Source organism: Gracilinanus agilis, chromosome 1 (genome assembly GCF_016433145.1).
Source record: "Gracilinanus agilis isolate LMUSP501 chromosome 1, AgileGrace, whole genome shotgun sequence".
Taxonomy (NCBI): domain Eukaryota; kingdom Metazoa; phylum Chordata; class Mammalia; order Didelphimorphia; family Didelphidae; genus Gracilinanus; species Gracilinanus agilis.
This window is the reverse complement of record NC_058130.1, coordinates 762,518,116-762,541,745: the sequence shown is the minus strand read 5'-3', so window position 1 is coordinate 762,541,745 and position 23,630 is coordinate 762,518,116. Positions and strand designations below refer to the sequence as shown.

The window sequence follows — 23,630 nt, the reverse complement described above, 5'->3', positions numbered from 1 at the left end:
ACAGTCAGACTGTGTGGCTGCTCTGAAGCAGAAATACCATTTCACTGCAAATCATTCTTTAATACCTTCTCATTAACTACAGCTGGTAATGAGAACAAATTGAGGGGAAAAACCACCATGTCACAGGGATGAGTCAAAGAGTTTTATGGACCCATAAAGGCCATGCTGATTTCCTCCAATGTGGACATCGAGAGGGTCCGGAGATGGGAGTGTGACAGTTTTAGGAGATCCCATAGCTTTTTAAATATGCAAAGCTTTCTCAAGCATGACACGTGGGAAAATGAATAATGATAGCCAGGCAGGCGCTGTGGTTTTTTTAATTAAACATTTTTCTTTTTTTATGACTCTACACTGCAGAATTGTACAAACAGGGAATGCAATGATGAAAAGAAACAGTGTAAAATGGATGCATATGGAATAGGCCAAATCAATGAATCCTTTCTCTCAGATTGAACCAATTAATCCTCTATGTCCCTTTTGACATTAACAAGTGATCCATAGCAACACGTGGGAGATGTTGAAATCCCTACTAGAGTCCTCCCAAAGCCGTCTGTGTTCACTAACTATCTGACCATCAGTATCTTTGCTCACCTTCCTTAGAAGAGCTGCTACAGATGTTTCCACAGTGTCCAGGTTATCATTCAGATTAAAGAATTTGACGTCTCTCATGAGAATGCCAGCTGGAAACTACTCTAAATGCATGAGCATCAACTCAACATTTTCAGTTTGGCCAAATACATGTTTGCTATGTATTGGGAGGGGTAGGACAGAATTTCTTTTTCATACAAAGAGAAAATACAACAGTTAATTTATTTTAAATGTCTTTGTTTTTAGGTGGGGGGAAAGCATTTTGGGGGCAATTTCCAACTAACTTTTTTGCCCTGTGGGGCTGACATGACAGTTTGTTTATGTTACACTTCAGAAAACATACCTCCAAATCCAAGTGATTTTGCCATAGGTTTAGACCTTACTCTCATTCTTTATGATTTTCCCTGCCTCAGTGGTACTTGCAGTTTAGCACTGTGGAAATACCCTTTGTTTTCAGTTTCAGAGAGAAGATGACTCATAGGAGTCCGTTTATTTTCATAAGGTACAGCTCTAGGCCTTCAGAATGACAGGTGTACCCTGCTTTATTTTAAACCTGCAGTCCTGAAAAGCTAGGGGCAAAGGAATTCTATTGTAGCCATCATCTTGCAAACTTGTTTTATTTATTTTCCTGTATGAAGCTTAAGCACCCTCTTCACCTGCCAGTGTGGCACATGCTGTGGGAAGCTGTGCTCCTACTGGTAAGGTTTGCTTTGCTTCCTCTCACCTCATTATTGACTGTTGAATAATCCCGAGGCAGCTGGGGACCTGGAAGTTTTGGGAGCCAAAAGCCAGTGAGTGAGAAAGGCTCTCTGGGTCTCTGGATGATAAGTGACCAGATCCTTAGTGCAATTACCAGTCATGCCTTTCCTGCTAGAGACCAGTTGTTGTTATATGAATGGCTTTTCAAAGCTTTACTCTGTCTGTATCTGTAGCTACTTGACCTGAATTTAAGTGTTATTGCTTTCCAGGGGTACCAAATTAGAGTGTGTGAATGGATCAGAACAAATCCATCACCAGGACTGAAAAAAACAAATGAAAATATATTGCTTGCTAGGTATCTGGACCAGGCCATCATCTAAGATGATCGGTGGAATCAGTCCTAGTACTTATTACTCACCTTGCCCCATGGGTTATATTCGGGGACTTCTCTCTCTTTTTCACTAACCCTTAAGACTCACCCTGGCCAAAGGGATGTGTCTTCCCTTCCCCTCCTGATCTCCCTATTTCTCTCTGTGGCCCCATCCTTCTCCCATATTGAATCCCCTATCCCCACCCTGTGTTCTCTTGGCCTCTTCCCTCTCTCCCACATACAAACAATAAGCAAATCTTCCCATTCTTCCTGCAGTGTCTTTGAAATCTAACCCTCTCTCTTCCCTTGCTGCCTACTTGCACTAGCAATTGCCTTTAATCACTTTTTCTGCCTCCAGGCTCTCCTCATTCATCCATCTTTTCTTCTTCTGAGTGCACACATGTGGCTCCTCATTTCCCAACAAACATCAGACCCATCATTGTGGTGCTGAGGCATCAGTCACGGTTATTGTGCCTAGCTTTCCAACCTACCTCATGATCACCCTCTTCTAAATGGTCCCTGCTCTACACTACTTTCCTACCAGTGCACCTTTGTCCACTCTGTTCTTTAGACCTGGAATGCCCAAGCTGCCCTACCCTTCCAGTTGATTGCTGATCCCACAGGCACCAACCTATATGTTCTGGTCAGCATTATATATATATGTATATATACACATATATATAATTTATATTCTTTAAACTCCATGAAAACCATCTTCTATGATCTGGCTTCAGAGATGCCTAACAAGTGTTAATAAGCTAGAGACACAACTCACGTGTAAGCTCCTTGAAGACAGAGTTCTGGCTAAGGATGCTAGGTGTTGGCCAGTATCCCACCTGGTTCTGTTTCTTTGCAACCTACCTTTGTCCCTATTGCTAATGTTCCCAGCTTCATCCTCTGGGGACAAGGAAACAAGTCTGGTTTCTGCCATGTGAGAGCCCTTGCAGTTAGGTAGCCAGCTTTCCTGTGTCCCCTAAATCTTCTCTGGGCTCAGCATCTTTAGATCCTGCAAAGGATCACCTCTAGATGTTCTGCTTACAATATAATACTCCACGGATGATATGACCAGGACAGAAAACAGCTGGATTACCAGCTTCCTCACTTGAAGCTTATTTCTTAGTATCACCTGAGGTCTATGAGCTTTCTCTATGGTCATATCATAGGGTTATAGTGATTGAATTTGTAGTCCTCCCAGGCCCCCAGGTCTTTTTCAAACGAACCAATATGCAGCATGATGGCATAATTCATACTTTAAAGCAGTGACTTAAATATAGGAATGACAGACTCCTGGCCAGACATAGAGAATACTTAATAACAACAATGCTAATTATGTTGCTTTACATAACAATTGAATATTAGTTAAGTGCTTTATGTCCATTACCTACCTTGAGCTTCAGAACATCCCTATTTTATATAACAAGAACCCCAGGCTCATGTAGGCTCAGTGGTATATGTCAAATAAAGAATTGTGACCTTCCCCTGAAAGGACAGCACTACCTAATCAGAATTTCCTGTTCAGAAATTGCCTAGAGTTTTAAAATTAAAATTGAAAGGTACTTTAATCTGAAAAGGAAGAAGGAGAAAACTATGCATACATGCATGTGCACATGCATGCATGTGTGTGTATATGTGCATGTGTATTGAGCCAGATGTTTAATAGAGTAGCTACAAAGCAGGAAGAAAAACAGCCTGCCCTAAAATTAAGAAGAGACAACAACCCAAAAACTGCTAGAAAAAGAAAGCTCACCATACACCATAAGATGTTGTGCTTAGACATGACTCCCTTTGGTGCCCTCTGCAGGTGGGCCATGCGTGGCCAACTGGCTATCCCAGTAATGGACAAATTTTTTAAAGAGGGGGCCAAAGGAAAGGAAATGCTCATCTGTCAGTCTGTTTCTAAGGCAACTCTTTCGAAGTTTCATTGTATTGTATCCCACTCATTGTATTCTTCAGATTAGGAATAATGTCTAGGGGATAGAACATTTCAGGGCTGTAAGGGGAAAAAGGGGTTTTGATTGGGTACATATTAAAAGGTTTTTCACCAGGGGATTGAGCAATTATCAGTCTCCAATTAAAGATGAACTTCAAGTTAAAATGACTTTTATGGAAATTTATTTACAAATGAGAAGAGGAAATAGAAATAAGGAAATAAGAGAGAAGATAAGATAAGATTAAATAATCTAACAGCAAGTAATTTGCTTTGATCCCCTAGTTCAATCCAGGTAAATCTAATTAACCCTCAGCCAGAGGGAAATCTGGCCTTGATCCCAAGGCCAGGAAGCCAGAGGTCCAAAGAGCCTTGAAGGCAAATGAAGCAAAAGCTTTAGTCACAGAGTCTCTATTAAAAGGAAGTTCCTTAATAAACTTCAGGAAGATTCAGTCTTAACACTCACCATGTGGAATAGTCTTACCAGCTCCAGACTTCCTCCAAGTCAGGTCACAAACCAGAAGAGCTCCTTCAGGTCCCATTCACGAGCCAGAAGAGCAGGCCCAGCTCACTGAGGTCTCTTTTTTTAAAGGGGCCTCTTTTGTGTCACTTCCTGTGGCCTCCTCTTAGTTTATGTGTCCAATCACAACAGAAGCTTTTCTTAGGACTGCACCGGAGGCAGTCAGTAAATTCTGATTTGTTACTCTAGCACTCATGGGTTACAGACCACCCAACTTATGAACTAAATGGAGATGTTTTTACCTTTTGTGATTAAATCTAAAGATGGGCAGGGTGGATTTAATCTCATTATCACAATCCCCTGTGATCATTTGGGGGACTCGTCTCCCCCAATTGATCATTTGACATACTCATCTTGTACCCCTAAAATTTTAACTACAATAGTTAGAGATAAGAGGTAAGTAGAAGAGATAGAAATGGCAAAACAAATGTTTTGCTAGACACATTGACAAAAAGCCAATTGGGGGCAATCCCCTTTGGCATAAGAATTTACAATTCAAAATAATTGTGATCATCCCTTTAAGTTCAGTCAGTTGCACCCCAAAGTTCATTTGCATCGTCTTGATTCAGTGTAGGTTTCTGCAGGCAAGTAGTCCATTTTCTGGTTTCTCTTACAAAATTTAGAACTTGGATTTTTATAAAAATACAGGGGGCTGCATCTGGCCCACGGGCCGTAGTTTGCCCATCACTGAGCTATCCTATTTCTTCCCCTTTTCTGCCTCCTCTCTTCAAGACTCCCTGTCAGTGCCAAGTCTGAAGTGAGCTCACACCTCATGATGCTTGCTAATGTTCTAAATGGTGCCCTGCCCCACTCCTGATTGACTTTGTCTTGACTTTAAATTATTAACTCTATTTTGCATCTGCTTGTCTGTGTGCATATTATTTCCCTCCAGAAAAACACAGATTTTTAAGGTTCTGGACACTTAATGTACCCTTTTGGTATGTTTTTGTCTATAACCCCTGTGCTTAGCACAGTCCTGATATGTAGTAGGCATTTAGTAAGCTGGTCTGTTATTTTATAGATTTGGTGGACAGGTGAGAAAAACTGACACTCAGAAAAAATTTTTTTCTGGTTTACTAGCAGAGGGAATTAGAGGTCTTAACTAGGCCAATTCTATATCATCAGTTTTTCATATAGGAATCATATCTGGGATGTACCTCTTCAAAGAAACAAGGTAGTTCAAGGGATGGGGAGAGGAACAACATTACAGCATATATGGAAATTTATTTATATGTAGGAATCTCAAAGCTATAAGCTAACATGTAGTTCCATGAAATGATCTAGAGTCAGAGGAATGCCACAGTGCTCTCATGATATTTTTTATGGGCAGCATGGAGGGATATGGGTTTGATGGAGGACAGGTGGGTGAATTTGAAAAGTTGGACTCCCAAAATAGTCAAAAGTAGTTGTTAATGGCTTAATGTCAGCCTAGAAGTAAGTCTCTGAGGGGTTCTGAGTTGCTTAATATTTTCCCCTGTGACTTGGAGGAAGTCATTGGTCAAAATGTAGAAGGAATACCTGTATTGTATTTGGGGAGGTTGTTGATTATGTATGATTATGAATAGTAACAGTCTTCAAGGTCAACTAAAGGTCTTTTAGAGAAAGAGAAGACTTAGATCATGATTATGGTCAAGTTCTTGAAGGCCTAATCTTTGCAAGAGGGTTGGCTTTGTTCTACTGGGTAGAAGGACAAAGAAATGATTGGAATAGCTAGCTAATTTCCAGGTTGCTGAATATCTTTAAGCAAAGGAATCCTTGTTTGATATGTCCTGGAAGAAGATGCTTGGGATGGAGAAGGGGCTTGATGGATTTGGGGATCTTCTCTTACTCTGAGATGTTTGGATTCTCTAATCCTTTTCTCTTTCTCTTCACATCAATATATAGAACATATAAATCCTTATTGTTTGACTTAAGCATTGAACCACTTAAGTAGGGATTCTTTGCATTCAAGTTGTTGCTTTTTCCTTTTAAATAATGATTAAACTCAACCACTGCATTTTATTCAAAGTGAAAAGCTGTCTGTGCTGTTGGACTGACCTACTTCCTTGGGTTTTTTTTTTTTTTCTGTTACTTGAATATTCAGAGGAAAAAAAAATGCTTCTTCAAGGAGATTTCCCCTCCTCTGAGGGGAGCCTAGAAGCCTCCATGCTAACTGCCTGGGTGCATGTCTCAGGACATCAGAGACCATGGAATACACCCTCTATTCTAAAGGCCTCCTCATTATCAAATAAGATAATTAATATGTGCAAAGTGGCTATAAGCCTTCCAGTCCTATGGGACTGTTAAGTCATGGTGATTGGAAATGATTACTAGTTGACTTTAGAACAGATTTTAGGCATCAAATTTCTTTAATGTCTAGCTCCACAGCTGATGACTACTTAGACTCTCTTGTCACTCTTATACATTTTGAATTCCAGGACTAACTAGTAGGAAGAAATCTTCTTTATTCTTATGTCACTGAAGCTGTCGTAAGTAGCAGATTGCATTGTGTATGTATAAATGGGTCTATATCCGACAACATGGACAATTAAGTACCTTATTTGAAAAGAACTCACATTTTCGTTATTTGATTCACAATAGCATCTTCTTTCCCTTTTATATAGATTAACTTTGAATGCACCCTTTAAATATAAGCCTCATTTCTTTTTTTTTTTTTTAGTTAAGACTACAGGAAGTTGAACTATGACCTTGAGTCTTATCAGACTGTTCTATTCATGTTACAGAAGAAAAAGTCTTAAGAACCCAAATTAGAAAAGCAAGTTTTAAAATTTCAAAACAAATTGTGTTGTTTTTTTCTCTTGAGAATTTCAGAGTCCCTTGTATAATAAAATGCAATCAAAAACATCCTTAGCTTTTAGAGCCAATATGGCAGAATGAACAGAACATTCAACTGGGAATCAAGAATACCTGAATCCAAACCTTGGCTCAAACCCTACTGGCTATCTGGTAACTGAGTCACTCAGTTTCTTTACCTATAAAATGGGTGGTAAGATAAATACTGCTGTTCAGAGTTGTTGTGAAACTCACATACATACACACATAGCACTTTCCCAAGTCTATATGTTAGCTATTCGGTGTATTTAGAAGAAATCACCTCCTGTTGATAAGCTGCTTGGTTTTACTATATTTGCTCCAGGGGATTCCAGATAATTCTGTTTAAGTATCTTAGTGAGCACTGCACAGCACTGTACTTAATGAGAAGATCTGAATTCAAGTCCTTTCCCCAGTTCTAATTAATTGTGAGTTCCAGCAAAGTCCTTTTCTTGTGCAAAAGGGGGATCCTACTTGCTCTACTCTAGACCTCTTAGGGCTATGAGGAGCAAGGCACTTTGGAAACTATAGAATACTTTACAAATGATAATTAGTATCATTGTTAATATAAAGTCATATGAATTATTAAATAGGAATGAATGAAAAAATATTTAAATGACTGTATCCTGGTGATACAAATGAAAATATAGCGTATTTCTGTTCCTCCAGGGATCTCATTCTAATGCTGGGAGACCCTCTTTGTCTTTCTCTCTCTTTCTCCTCTCCTTCTGCTCCCTCTTCCTCTCTCTATATCTATAGGTGCCTCCATATCTACTATCATCTAGCTGTATTTGTCTTGATCTATTTATATTCATATCTATCCTCTATCTCTATATTCTTATTTGTATGTATTTGTTTTGATCTATACCCATAGCTATCATCTATTTCTGTATTATCTGTCCCCACTCCTTATCTATTAGATTATCATCTGTAGCTATCTATGCACCATGAGAATGGTGGCCAGAGAAGGTTATTTGGGTTGGGAGTTGCAGGATAGTGAATAGAGCCAAAGGGCAATTGATTATCCCACTCTTCCTGGAAGTAATGATGGTATTAATTTGATAACTTATTTTTAGAATAAGAGATGGGGGGAGTTGGACAGAAGGGGTGATTGACTGCAGATAAGGTCCTCTGGCAAAGTGTTGGGAACACATGGTCTGGGCCAGTTAGAATGGATTCAGTGATTTTGCATTTACTCAGCAGTTTAGGCTCAGGGTGAGTTCTAAAGTATAAGGGGTAAAAAAGTAGGGTTTTTTTGACTAAATATTAAAAGGAGTGGTTGCCAAGGAATTGAATAAATATCAATTCCTAATTAAAAAAACCTCAAGTCAAAATGACTTTTATGGTAGTTTATTTACAAATGGGAAGAAAGAGTGAAAGTAAGAAAATCAGAGGATAAGGTAAGATTATGAACCTAACACACTAAATAGTTTTCTCTGGTCCCTGGCTCAACCCAGGCAGGGCTAATTAGTCCTCAGCCAGAGAAGGCTCAGCCTTGGGCTGAGGGCTGGGGATGAATGAAGCAAAAGCTTCAGTCACAGAGTCTCTTTTGAAAGGGAAGTTCCTTAAGAGAAATTCAGAAAGATTTAGTCTTTACACTTAACACGTGGAATCCCAAAGGAAAGATTTAAGAATAGTCTCACCACGGTCTCAGGGTCCTAGCCAGTGCTCCTCCAGGTCCAAGTCATGAATAAGAAGTCCTTCAGGTCCAAGACACAAATAAGAAGAACTTTCCCCCTCTGAACTCATTTAACTCTCTTTTAAAGGGTCTTCTTTTGCATCACTTCCTGTGCCTTCCTCCTAGTTTACATGTTCAATCACAACAGATACTTCTTAGGACTGCCCAGGAGGCAGTCTATTCTGATTCATCACTCACTCTAGCACATGTGGGTCATAGACCTCCAAATTTGTGAGTTAAGTGGTGTTGTTTACACTTTTGGTGATTAGATCTAAGAATGGGCAAGGTAGATTTAATCTCATTATCACCAAAACCAACCTTAGTACAATGGAAAGAAAGGCTTTGTAGTTAGAGGACCTGAGTTCACATTCTGACCATTCTGCTTATCACTTTGATGAGATGGAGGTCATTTGATCTCCCATGGTCTCAGTTTCTTCATCTGTGAATTAAGAGAATTAGACTAGGTTGACTCTGTGATTCCTCCCAGCTCTAAATCAGTGATCTTATGAACTCTTGGAAGGGATAGTCTGGAGGCTGCTGTTGTAGGTGGAGAGAAGCTGAGTTGCAGCAGGACAGAAGTCAGGGTCCTGAGATGGATGGCTGCTTGTGATAGGAGCATGGTCTGTGCCTGGGTAGATAAGACCTGGTAAGGATACATTTTACCTGATCTCTATTCAGGTTCTCTCATCCCATGGTAAAGTTCCCAAGCTAAGTAGGCAGAGGCTCTCTTGAGGTCCAGAAGATGCTGTTGTGGGTGGAGAGAAGGGAGACAGTAGCAGGACAAGTAAGAGGATCCGATGAAGTTAGTAGTAACACTAATTAATACTCTTTTATGGCAAACTTTAATATTTACAAAGCAGTATCTGAATGTCAACCCTAACATCAGGTTTCATAGAAGATGAAGGAAATTGAGACTCAATCTTTTCAAGCTAGACCAATGTTCTTTCCCCAGGGCTTTGGTCTGTCCCCATCATCCTTGTCCCTTCATTCCCCACCACCCCCATCACAGAATTAGACTTTTTCAGAGAGGACTTGACACTATCCAGTCTCTTCTTTTCCTGTCTGAGACAGGGAAACAGGCCCAGAGCAATTCTCTCATGTGTGGTCCCACCAGCCTTGACCACTCTAGAAGAATTATACCCCATTTGAGTTTCCATTTTGCCTTCATTTAAATGCCATAATTCACATGTTAGTCTGAATAAGTGAGTTTACCAAAAGGCTGTTCAAATACTGATGATACCCTGCCCCTCCCCAAAATAAATGGTAAATCCATCAATCTGATCCCCAGTCGGTGACACTAAACATGTGTTTGTGTGTGTGTGGGTGGGGGGGGGGGGGGGAGTGTAGAGCTTGTGGCTCAGTCTTGTACACTGGCACCACCTGGTGTCCAAATTCTATTACTACACGTTGTAGGAAACACGCTGTGAGGAATGCTGACTTTTCCAATAGAGTAAAACAATGCCTTGACATCCAATTTGTAGAGGGGCTTAATGTGTCCTGGGACCCTTTATGCCAGGACCTAGACAACTGTGCTTGTGGTATCTTGGGAACTGATTGCATGGGAAATTAGATAAAGATGTAATTAATAGACTAGATAGTAGGTGCTGAGTCTATGTTTTCTCCTTTCCAACCAAACCCTGTTTTAACAAAGATTGGAAGATAGAGCCAACAAGTGGTAGGTTCTTAAGCATTCAAGAAAAGTCTGGGTAGGAATTGTAGAGAGTTCAAGCTTTAACTCTCTAAATGGGACTGCAGGGTTTTCTGTGCTTTAAATTTCAATGTGTCTGTGCTTTAAAAAGTCACTTTCAAACAGAGGCTAATTCCTTTTCCAAAATGTATGTGTGCACATACACCCATTTTTCTGAATTATATAACTGAACTGCTTTCTGGAAAGCTGTTTGAAACAACCCCAATTTTCCAAATCTACTTTAAAAAATGTTTTAATAGATTAGGTGTATTTCATTGTTGAGGAACTTCTACCAGTGTAGATTGCCACTTGGTCTGCACATTATTGACTTAGAAGAGTGCCATGGACATTAAGAAGTTAATGGAGTTGCCAGGGTTACACAGCAGGTCTCTGTCAGAGGGGTTCACTGGACTGAGATCTTCTAGACACTAAGTTTTAATCTATAGCTCTTTTCAACATGGTCTCTCAATCTACTTAGCTAAGTTCCAATTTCCCCTCTTGAATTCTCCAAAATCACAGACTTCTAATCATTATCATAGGATATCTTTGATATAAATTAATACCTCATTACCCTTTTAAAAAGATATTTCCTAATTTTGATGTGTTCTAAATATCTCAGCTCTGAAATACAACTGTTTTGCTATGGTGTTGATCCTGAAAAACAACCATCAAAGAAATTAGGCCCATGTGCAGTTTGGAACTTTCAAGATTTAATATACAAACTTAAGAGCATAGTTCCACACAAAATGTTAGAGTTGACATCAAGAATTCCTTAATTTTTACCCCCAAAATATGAATGCTCAATAAGGTCAGCCACTTAGCTAACAAATGCTCACTACACTGGATCAAAATGCTTCCTGCAGCCTTGTAAAGAGAAATCTTGATTTTCAGAAAGGGAAAATAAATGTAGGCACCCCCCCCCATTTTAGAACTTCCAGGTTCCATTTAGTTATCCAAGCTTTCAACTTTTCTCTTTTGACTTTATTATATTGCAGATGATTGAGGGGGAGCAAGGTCTAAGGGCAAGGGGCTTTTTGATTATTTAAGTACTATCTCCCTAATACTAAGATGCAATGAGCTATACAGTTCCCAAACAAAATGAATTCTTGCTAATAGCTTGAATTGTTATTTTCACTAGTTATGTGTATATTTGTTGTATGTAATGTCACAATTTAACTAGTAGCATAATATTCTGAACCAAAGAGAACAGTTAATCATTACCCAAGATGATGGTGCACTTTGAAAAGAAGGGTGATTTTTGAATGTCTGTCTGTCCTCTCTTTTTAGCAGTGGCAGATCTACAAAGGATGTTTCCTACTCCTCCATCTTTGGAACAACATCCTGCCTTCTCTCCTGTGATGAATTATAAAGACGGCATCAGCTCTGAGACCGTGACTGCATTGGGCATGATGGAGAGTCCAATGGTCAGCATGGCCTCAACCCAACTCACGGAGTTCAAAATGGAAGTGGAAGATGGGTTAGGAAGTCCAAAACCTGAAGAAATCAAGGTAATGCAATTGTATTCGTTATCCCCAGGCAGGAGAGCTTCCAAGGAGAGTTTGGAAGAAACTTTTAAAAATGAGAAATGTGCAGTTGTTTCTGTGATAAATTGTTGTGTAAAATTCATTAAAAACATCCTTCAAATGGAATGTTTTAGACATTCATATGTTATTTTTAAAAACTTGGTATAGTTAACTTGGTTTGTGTTTTTAGTAGTTAATTATTTTAGCTAATTTATTTTGAGAGAAGTATAGCTTTTAAGTTCTGTTTTTGTTGTTGTTGTTGTTGTTGTTTTGTTTTTTTCCTGATAACTTCTCCAAAATTTCTTGAATCAGCCCTAACATTGACTCTGCTACCTCGGTTTCATAGGACTTCTCATACGTTCATCAAGTTCCCACCTTGCAGCCTTTTGTGGGTTCCTCCCTGTTTGCTCCACTGAAGATGTTGCCCAGCCAGTGCCTGCTGCCTCTGAAGGTGCCGGATGCCTGCCTCTTCAGGCCCTCCTGGGCAGCTCCTCCCAAAATCGAGCAGCTCCCTCTGCCGCCTGCAGCTGCCTTTGTCCGAGATGGCTACAAGTATGTGCTCAGGGCAGGGGGTAGGGATGGAGCTCTCCTGGAACTTTGCTACCTCTTAACACAACACTTTGCAGTGACACTAGAAGCATTTTGAAAACATTCCTGTACTAGTCATTTATCTTGTTTCAGTGTGCATTATTGCCTGTTAGAAATTACATTGTATTTTTTCAAATTGAGTTTCATGTGTACATTGGGGAAAACCAAACCATTTGGATAATAGAACAAGATGTTGAAGCTCACTCAGAAAACTTACAGTATCTACTTCTGAATCAAGACCTTGATTATATTTTATATACATATATGTGTATGTATGTATATATATATATATATGTATATATATATATATACACACACACACACATACATATATAATTTTTTTTTTGCAATAAGTACTTCATTTTATTGGCAAAGGTAAATCCAAAAACAATTTCCCAAAGGAATTTTCAAATGAAATCTTGATGAAGTGACTATCATCATTCCTTGATCCTTTATTGCTATATCACAAATAAGCCCCAAGGAATTCCCAAATGGGGGTTATTGGCTGTTTGGCAGGGCAAAGTTTAAAATACTCTGATGCATTTTATGTAGCCAAAGAAAACTGTTATTGACATTTGATAGAAGAATGGTATAGTTGGAAAGCAAGTTAGATTTGAAGGAGGAACATTTGGCTTAAAATGCTGCCTCTCCGGCCATTGCTTTGTCTCTCAGTGCTCAGTTTTATCATCTGTAAAACAGCCATAACAATGCCTCTGCCTCCTACCTTACATGCTTGTTGGGAGGCTCAGGTGATTGTGAAGTGATTCGTAAATATCACAGTGCTCTCTCAGTGTCTGTTATGATTAGAGCATCACTTTCCCATGTTCCAATCAATGATCATTGATTGGACGTATGTGGGTTTCCCGTTAGATTTCAGATGTGCCATTTAGATTCCATCCAAAGTTGAAGTGGCTTCAGTCTTTGCTTCCACTGTGTGGTGGCCTCAGGGATCAGGCCAGATGTAACTGCTTGTGTTGTCCTCCTCTCCTGTTGAGAAAATAGCCCTAATGTTAGAACCCCCTCCTGGTGAGAAGTTGGCTGTGATGGTTGTACCAATGTACCATGAGGTCATAGTTACAGGAACTCCCAGGCTCTACTTCTCAGCTTTACTCTGACAGATACAAATTATTCAAAGCAATACTTAGATGTTTTCTATTTGGGAATACCTTTTATAAGGGAAGTAGTTTAAATCTTTACATCTTTGCTTACAGCTTTTCCTTTTGCCCTTCCAAAGAATGGGGGTGGTGAGAGATAAACTATATAAACCATAAAGTATACACATTATTAAGGAAATAATTTAATCTTTTTGTACTCTACACTGCTTTTTTTTAAAAACTCTTACAATATCTTAGTAACAACTTTTATAACAGAAGGGCAAGGGTTAGGCAAATGAGGTAAGTGACTTGTCCAGGGTCACACAGCTAGAAAAATGTCTGAGGCCAAATTTGAACCCAGGTCCTCCCAACTCCAGACCTGGCACTCTGTCCACTGAGCTACTGAGCTGCTCTTACTGCTTATTAATTTCCTGTTTTTTATTGAAAAAGAAATTTCAATTTTGAAATGAATCTAGCCAAAGTAATGCTTTTTATTATGGACCTGGAATGAGTAATAATCACTAATCTCCATTTCTTGGTTGCCTTTTCTTAGTAGTCAGAGATGGTCACTAAGTACTTACTGCATGCCAGCCACTCTGCCTTTCTTCCTGCCCACATCTGCACAGCTCATTCTGGGGATTTTGGCAGAACTAACTCTAAAACAAGTACATGATTCAGAAGAGTCACTTCTTGTGGGAGGGCTAAGTAGATGGGCAGCTCTTTGTAGGCGTATTCATTTGAGTACAATAGAACACACAAAAAGGCAGAGCAAGAATACACACTTTCTTCTCAGAAACAAAGAATGAACTCTGTATTCTCAGAGATGGGCTATTTCAATAAAATATTTTTAGTAATTTGTCAAGAGGACTTCCTAGGGGCCATTGTATACTGATATTTTGATGTTGAGCTTTGTTTTCCCATAATTGATTAGTATTAAAAGTAACTGTTTATATAGGAAAATATATCTATTACATATATACTGCTCTGTGTGTGTGTGTGTGTGCGTGCATGCATGTGTCTATACATTATGTTTGGGGTGGACAATGTGATGTTCTATGGATAAAAACATTGGGTGTAGAGTCAGAAGACCTGGGTTCAAATCCTGTTTTCTCTGATGAAATACCTTTGGTCAGCCACTTGACCTTTCAGCCATCAGCTTTCCTCATCTATAAAATGATGGAATTGGATTAGATAATCTTTGTGTTCTTTGACCCATTGGTGGCATAGTGGATAGAGCTCCAGGTCACTTCTTCCTGATTTCCAATCTGGCCTCAGAAACTTCCTAGCTGTGAGACCCTGGGTAAATCACTATTCTGTTGGCCTCAGTTTCCTCATCTGTAAAATGATCTGGAGATGGAAATGGCAAACTACTCCAGTATCTTTGCCAAGAAAATCCCTGTTGTGGTGACAAAGCAGCATAAAATGACTAAGCAACAAGTGCTCTTTGATGACTACATTTTATAAGCTTAGAAGTTTCTTCTAAGTTTTTTTCTTTTGATGACACTATGAGATGGTGTAAGTATAAATCCTCTCCAGCTCATTAGTGCCATGACTTGGGATCTGGAAGGGGCCTCAGAGGCCTTCTCAGCCAACCTCTTCATTTTATAGATGAGGTAACTAAGATCCAAGGAAGTTAGGTGATTTGGGATCATAGGCTCAGAGATCCAGGGCTGAAAGGGATGCCTAGCCCAAGCCCTTCATTTTACATGTGAGGAATCTGAGGCTCAGCTAGATCAAGAAAACTTACCCAAATTCACAGAAATTCTAAGTGGCATCAACTAGGACTCAGATCCAGATCTTTGTACTCCACACCCAGGACTTTTTCCATTATATCATGCTAGGAAGAGAGGAAAAATCAAATTTCCCTTGTCCCCCTAGCTAGAAATGAGCAGTTTTGATGATAAAAACAATAATGATGAAGATAATTAGCATTTATAAAGCACTTTGAAATTTACAGAGCTTTATAAATACTATTTCATTTAATTTTCACAATAACCTTGAGAGATATTATTATATCTCTCCCACCTCCTTTCTTTTTAAGTTCACTTAATCAATCAATCAATTAATTAATTTAGGGAGTTTCCCGTGGTTACATGATTCATATTCTTTCCCTCCTCTCTTCCCATGCCTCCCCCCCCATAGCCAACACACAATTCCACTGGGTTTTGCATATGTCATTGATCAAGACCTATTTCCGTATTAGAGTCTACATGCCCAATCCTATCCCCATCAAACCATGTGATCAAGCAGTTGTTTTTCTTCTGCATTTCTGCTCCCACAGTTCTTTTTCTGGATGTGGATAGTTTCTTTCTTATAAGTACCTCAGAATTGTCCTGGGTCATTACATTGCTGCTAGTAGAGAAGTCCATTACCTTCAATTATGCAACAGTGTATCTGTCTCTGTGGATATGGTTCTTCTGCTTCTGTTCCTTCTGCTTCAGTTCCTGGAGGTCTTTCCAGTTCACATGGAATTCCTCCAGTTCATTATTCCTCTGAGCACAATAGTATTCCATCACCAACAGATACCACAATTTGTTCAACCATTTCCCAATCAAAGGGCATCCCCTCATTTTCCAATTTTTTTGCCACCACAAAGAACATGGCTATTAATATTTTTGTACAAGTCTTTTTCCTTATTATCTCTTTGGGGTATAAACCCAGCAGCCACACCTCTTTTCTTAATAAATGAGGAAGCTAAGGTTAAGTGATTTCCCCAGAGTCAAACAGCTAGTATATGTCCGAGTCTGAATTTAAACTCGGGTATTTCTGATCACAAGTTGAGGATCTTTTCCCACTGTAGACCCTAGCTGCCTCCTAAGCAAATTTATTTGTATCTGGGCATACTTCCCACTTAGTTGCCACATGTCGTATCATCAAGAAGCTTAGTATGATCAGTAGGTATCAGCTGTGATTACTTTTCTAAATAGAACCCTATGTAAATCTGCTAGCACATGTAATTCAGTCACTGAGCACCAAGAGAAGCACCTGCTATGTTCCAAGCACTGTGCTAAGCTCTGTGGAGGCAATGACAGGCAAAAAGTAGCTGCCCTCATGGAGCTTACTTATATTTTAGCTCCTTTAGAAAAATTAGGATAAAGTTGTTTAGAGGTTTTGCCATCTGCCAATTTGGGGCATATTTGATTATAATTACATCATGATAATAGACAACAGTCTCAGAGAGTACACATTGACAGATTTTCATTGTCAGAGAACATAATTTGAATTAGATGGAACTTGAATCCTAGATCCCATTAGATAATTAGTCTTGAAGCTCTTGTTTTTTGTTTGTTTGTTTGGGTTTTTTTTTTTTTGTGGCTTTTCTTAATAGAGGCAGTTGTGACTTTTAGTCAGTATTTTTTTATCAAAAATAATTAAGCAAAAATACTATCATACAATTAAACAGAACAGTCTGTACTCTAGGATTCCTCCCTCTGTATTGATCCAGTTGACATGGCACTGATTCTTTTTTCTTTCTTTTCTCCACCCTCACCCCTATTTTTTTTTTAAACCATTAACTTCTGTGTATTGGCTCTTAGGTGGAAGAATGGTAAGGGTGGGCAATGGGGGTCAAGTGACTTGTCCAGGGTCACACAGCTGGGAAGTGTCTGAGGCTGGATTTGAATCCAGGACCTCCCGTCTCTAGGCCTGACTCTCAATCCACTGAGCTACCCAGCTGTCCCCCTCACCCCTATTTTTATAAAAAGAAAGATTGAGCCAATATTGTACCTTAATGAGAAGTGATGGGAAAAATGGAGGTGGGAGTGGTTGTGTGGAGATAGGCTTTTCAGAATGAGTTTCTAATGGCCTGGTGTTCTTTCTGCTGTAGTAACGTGCCTAGTGTCGGGAGCCTCGCAGACCAGGATTATTTGAATACGCCAGTGACAGTCAACAGTGCGGCACCAGCCAGCAACAGTGGGGCAGGCGTGCTGCCCTCCCCAGCAACTCCTCGCTTTTCTGTCCCAACACCTCGGACACCCCGGACCCCACGGACTCCCAGAGGTGGCGGCACAGCCAGTGGCCAAGGGTCTGTTAAATATGATGGCACTGAGCAGGGGTCACCAGCCTCCACCCCATCCACCACGAGGCCCCTCAGCTCCGTGGAGCCTGCCACCACCCAGCCTGTCCCTGAGGCCCACAGTCTGTATGTAACCTTGATTCTCTCTGATTCTGTGCTGAATGTCTTCAAAGACCGGAACTTTGACAGCTGTTGCATATGTGCCTGCAACATGAATATCAAAGGGGCAGATGTTGGGCTCTACATCCCTGATTCTTCCAATGAGGACCAGTACCGCTGTACCTGTGGCTTCAGTGCCATCATGAACCGCAAGCTGGGCTATCATTCGGGGCTCTTCATTGAGGATGAAGTGGATATTTTTGGGAAAAACTCAGATCTTGGCCAGGCAGCTGAGCGGCGGTTAATGATGTGTCAGACTGCCTTTCTTCCACAGATGGAGGGGAGCAGGAAAGCCCAAGAGCCCCCTATCAGCCTTCTTCTCCTTCTCCAGAACCAACACACACAGCCATTTGCAGCACTAAGTTGCCTGGGCTGCCTCTCCCCCAGTCACCGTCACACCCTTCCTGGTACACACTGGAGTTATGACAGGGTACAAGCAGATCATAATGATTCTTGGACAGAGTGTGTCAATGCGCTGGAGCAGGGGCGACAGTATGTAGACAACCCCACTGGTGGGAGAGTGGATGAAGCCCTTGTCCGAAGTGCCACTGTCCACTCTTGGCCTCATAGCAATGGTAGGTCTCAGTGTACAAACTCTCTTGTATTTAGAAATTGGGGTTATAATTACTTTAGATGATTCCTTGTTTATTACCTTATATGACCTTTCCTTGTAATTGAAGCGAAAACAATCTAATGTTCCAAAATTTAGTTAGGATCTTTTTTAAAAGGTAAGTAATTTCAATTCAAATTTTGAGTACAAAATGGAATTATTCTCTATTGGAGTGTCTCCTGACCCCCAAGTCTCTTGCTTCCTCTTTAATCCATCCTTTATCCTGAATAGAGGATAGATAGAGTGTGGACCTGTGATTTCACTGAAACAGAGACCTCTCAGATAAGGAAATTCCCTCTGCCAAGGCAACTCTTAGCTGCCTAGAGCCCTGTCACACAGCCAACATATATGTGTCATTGATGGGATTGGAACCCAGGTTTTCCTAGTTCCAAAAGCCAGTTTGGAGTCTCCTGTGCCATGCTGTCTCTTTGAACTCATCATCCAGTGGCTTGGAATCATTGTACTATTCAGATGGGCTGCTAACTCCTGTATTCCAAAAACATCACTGGCTCCGCATTGCTTATAAACTCCTTAAGATGCCTTGTAACCACTTACATTGTCAGACTCATTTCACTCTCCTCCTCCTCCTCTCCTTCTCTTCTTCTTCTTCCCCCTCCTCCCTCTGTCCCTCTCTCCCTTCTTCCCTCCCTCCTTCCCTCCCTTCCTTTTCCTCTCTCACACACACTCACAAGACTTATTTCTTACCTGAACTGGCCATCTCCTAGATACAGCCCTCTCTCTATAATGTTCTTCAGTTCTGGAATGTGTTGTATCTTCCTTCCTTGTCTGTAAATTCTTTCCAGGTTCTGCCTCCTGCTTGTGAGTCCTTTATTTACTTCTTTCCCTGGCAGTGTCTGGCCTTCAGAGTTTCCTAGAGCACTTGATCTGAATCTATCCTTTGACCTCATCATACCACCCAGAAAACTAAGCTTCCCAAGGAATTCCTGGAGGACAAAGTTTATCATTTTTCATCTTCCATTTCCTGGGGGCCCACTCCCAGTGTCTTACAGATTTAATAGTTGGAAAAAAAAATTGTAAAATTTGTTGTCAAATGGGAAAATTTCCCTTTTGTTTTCTATGTAGGAGTTGACTTGTTTATCCAAATTTCTCTTGTCATCTCAAATGGCCAGCATCAATTGAACACTCTTAAGTTCAGAGAAATGTTAGGTCTTGTGGAGATAAATAATAGAAAGGGCTAGAGGATAAGTTACTTGCTCTCATGAAACTTATAATGTGTTCTCTTGGTTCAGTCAGTGCTAAAGGGGCCAAGATAATGAATGAATTTAGGCCTCTTGGAGACCATGACTGTCACACCAATATATATGGTAGATCTTAAGCAGAGACCAAATGAGTACCTGAGAATGGGTCTGCATTAAGTCATCAGCATCATGACAAGCAAATCAAAGGAATTCAAAGAAGCCCAGAATTTGGATTAGAAAATGGAATGCTCATCTTGGAGCCAGGAAGACTTCAGCTCCAGTCCTGTCTCAGATATTTCCTAGCTGTGTTCTAGGGCAAGTCACTTGATGAAAGGGTTGAACTTGATGGCCTCTTAAGATCCCTTCCAGGTGCAGATCTAGGATTCTGCAATCTGAGTCCAATCAGCATCCACTCTCCAACACTCACCAGAGGAGTCATCTGGCCTTTTCTTGAAGACTTTGAATGAAGTAGAGGGAACTGGCTACTTCCTAAGGCAGCCCATTCCACCTTTTTTGAGAACTGTATTAGTGAGAAAGTTGTTTGCCTCTCTGCAGTTCCCTCCCACCTGTCCTCAGGGATAAATTGGATCCCTCTTTTGAGTGATACTTGTTTAAAGCTGTCATCTGCCATCTTCTTCTTCTTAGCCTTCTCTTCTCCACATTAACCATGGGGAGGCCTCTCACTATCCTGTTTGGCCTCTACCTGATTTCCAGGTTAGATCTTTAACAACTCCTCACCTGAGCCATCCTGTCAGACACCCAGGCCTTTTCAGAAAAACCGCTCTCTAGCCATGACGCTTGTGCTTAGGAAGTTCTAGTTATCCTGCATTTGATCCAACATTCTTGCCTAATGAGTCCTTTTAAAATCCTGACTCACATCAGACATGCTTGTTGGGCATCTATCTTCTTCCATCTCCCCTTCTCATTCATCTTCGTCATGGTGGCCCAAATGATCTGCCTGCAGCATATGTGTGATGGTGCCAGTTCTTTGCTCAAAAATCCAATTCCTATTGTCTCAAGAATAAAATTTAAACCCTCGGACATTTAAAGCCCTTCACAATCTGCCTCTAGTCTACCTTTCTGGGTAGTGTACCCATTCTTTCCCATTCACCAGTCCACCTCCCAGCCCAGCTGGCCTCCTTGTTTTTTGATGCTCCACCTTCTACCTACTTTCTCCTTCCCCTTGTATAGCCTTTTCTCCATGCCTGAAGGGCTCTTTCCTTACCTTGTTCTCTCAGAACTCTTGCCTCTGTGCAAGAATTGACCCAAGTGTCCATCTCCTTCAAACAGCTCTCTCCTCAAATTATTTTGTGTTTATTTTGTACTTGTCCTGTATTTAGCTGGAAACAAACAAAAAAAAAAAGGGATCCTTCCTGGAGGATACAAGCTCTTTGAAGGCAAGAACTACTAATTTGTATCCACAGATCCTGGCACATAGTAGGTACTTAAGAAATGTGTGTTCATTGAGAAAAGTCATAATTCTTTCCAGTTTTATGGCATCTGAGAATTTGGTGAGCCATTTAATCTAGACCTTTATTCTAGTCTTCTATTGAAATGTAAAATAGTACAGGGCCCAGTAGGTCCTTCCACCAGAGACACCAATTCATTAATCACTCTTGTTGACTCACTGGTACCCTTCTAGTGGTCTGCTGCTGGCCTAGTTGTTTGAGATGGAGGGGTGTAAATGCTCATTCTCCTGCTGCAGATAGTCGGCTCATCTGCCACTTAGCATCTTAGAGTTCCCTACAGGGCCAAGAGGTTGGGGTGGTTTTGCCTATTGTCATGCAGATTATTTGGAACAGAAGGCAGGGCTTGATCCCAAGTCTTTGTGATCTCAGTTTGAACCTTCTCCACATGACACCTGCCATTTTGATTACCTTGTCATTAAAGGAGATGCTGATAGCATGACATGGCCTGCTCTTGATGAAGCCAAGCTGGCGCTGCACAGTCATATCTTCCTTTTTTGAGTTTTACCTGCCAACCCTTTAATCATACATCTCCAAGTTTTGCCAGGCTTTAAAATCAAGCTGCCTGATCTAGACTTTATAAAAGTCTACCCTTCCAAATCAGGACAGTGCTTATCCTTCTGTTTTTCAGAGGCTCCTGTTCCCTTCTCCATGATCTGTCAGCAGTCACTGGCACTGGACTAGCAGTTGGTCATCCACATGAGCCTCTTCACTGCTCTGCCTGTACCTAGTGACATGAGCTCTTCCAGGACAGGGAGGCAGGGACTTTCACTCTATTAGCCATTTTTATTTTGCCTTTTTAAAAGGAAAGATTCTTCTCCTTAGAGTAGAAGGTGGAAGCCAAAAAGCATGATTTTTTTTTTTTTAAACCCTTACTTTCTGACTTGGTAAGGGATAGGCAATGGGGGTTAAGTGATTTGCCCAGGGTCACACAGCTGGGAAGTGTCTTAGGTCAGATTTGAACCCAGGACCTCCCGTCTCTAGGCCTGCCTCTCCATCCACTGAGCTACCCAGCTGCCCTCAGCATGATTCTTCCATAGTTCCAAGCAGCCATTTTCATTTCATTTGCCACATGCAGCAATCCAAATCTTATTTTGACCTTCTTTTTTTCCTACTAGAGGAAAAAAACCTACCATCAAAATTCTTTGTGTATTCAAGACATTAATACCCAATACCTTTGATGACTTTAAGTATAATATAATACAAATTGATGGCATGAGCATATCTCTATTTTTCCCCACTTTCTCCCTCATTCCCTCATCAGCTATGACCCCAAAGATTCTTAGGAGGTACCAGAAGAGTCAGTTAGATATCTTTCTACAGGGCAGAAGCAGGTTTCTTCTTGAATAAATGTTTGTGGTGAGAACTCTTTGCTGCCAAAACTGGAATCCTGACATTCTCCTCCCATCTTCAGTCTACTTTATATGCTGTGCAGTTTTGACTTTCATATCTTGTTTTCTCTTCCCTACCTAGACCTCTGATTATGAGTCTTTAAGTATTTTGTGCTTAGTGAAAGTAATTTAGGAATTTTTCTCTTTAAATTTTACAGCCAAAAACTACAAGTGGTTTTCTTTTTATTTCTGTTTAACCATCAAAATGTTTGTTTTTTAAGGTAATTCGTTACTACATAATTTGATGGTCTCACTTTTCATATGGGATGGAAGGAAACTTAAAAAATCATTCATCTTGATTTTCTGGAGCACATTGGTACCTTCCAGCCCACAGCTTTCATCCAGGGTTCCAAAGTGCCCCACATTGTGAATGTGTAAATACATTTTACATAAAATATCTTCAGTGGAATGGAAGCCTCTTTGCTTGGTGTTATAAAAAGAAAATTGATCTTTGAAAATTACATTCCTTTACTCTTCCAAAAGCTGTTTGCCTCACATTTTGAGCACCAAAAAATAGTGACCTAGAAATGTAGCATCTTTGCCCCCCCTTCCAGAGATATCCTGGGTATCCAGTCTGTAGCTCTATGTTGTGAAAATTAGGAAATGTTTAGTGTTTAAACCAAAAGAACCTACAGAAGTGATAAATGTCTGATTATTTATAGGAAGAAGGGTAAAATGTCAGCTCTAAAATGCATACTAAACTGTGGTTTCTTCTGAGAATGGCTTTTGAAATATTTCTTCTATGGCCAAAAAACATACGTTTCAATATTGGGACTGAGGATAGGAATCCTCAGTTATCTAGTAGAGTAGGAAACAGGCTGATATTTGCTGGAAATGCACAGTAACAGTGTTTTTTATAATGTATACTCATTTAAAAGTAATGGTAGTTTTGGGGAGCAATAGAGCCCTGAAATAATGGGTCTCTCCAAGCCCTCCAGGAGTCAATGTTCCCAGCTAGTAGCAGTCTTGCTTCTAGGCCAGCATTGGTGAAGATGTGGCACCTGTGCAGAGCTGACACATCGTGCAGAGCCACACTCCCCACATTCTGATAACTATTCTGTTCCCTCTCTTCCCAATGCCTGAGGACATTTTTGCATGCCCCATCCATCTATCCAGCCTTGGAAAGCAAGCACTTTTCCCCTCAACTCTCACTGGTAATCTGGGGGCTCACAGATTCTAGGCACTCAGACTTGGAAAAGGTTTGCCAGTGAGGTTCTAGGCCTTTCCAGATCAATGGCTGGGTGCTCCATATACATCAAAATGTATCTCAAAACTTGTCATCCATGCTTAAGTATCTTATCAGCC

At 40.5% G+C, this 23,630-nt stretch overlaps 1 protein-coding gene across 1 annotated transcript in view; it reads left to right on the top strand.

Annotated features, from left to right (window-relative positions):
* The window catches only part of MED13L (mediator complex subunit 13L), a 425,714-nt gene that overhangs the window by 369,805 nt on the left and 32,279 nt on the right, over positions 1-23,630 (top strand). Inside the window, exons 15-17 of the mRNA XM_044673746.1 lie at positions 11,568-11,788; positions 12,150-12,355; positions 17,312-18,234. Of these exons, the coding sequence (XP_044529681.1) occupies positions 11,568-11,788; positions 12,150-12,355; positions 17,312-18,234 (1,350 nt within the window). The remainder of the gene's footprint in view (positions 1-11,567; positions 11,789-12,149; positions 12,356-17,311; positions 18,235-23,630) is intronic.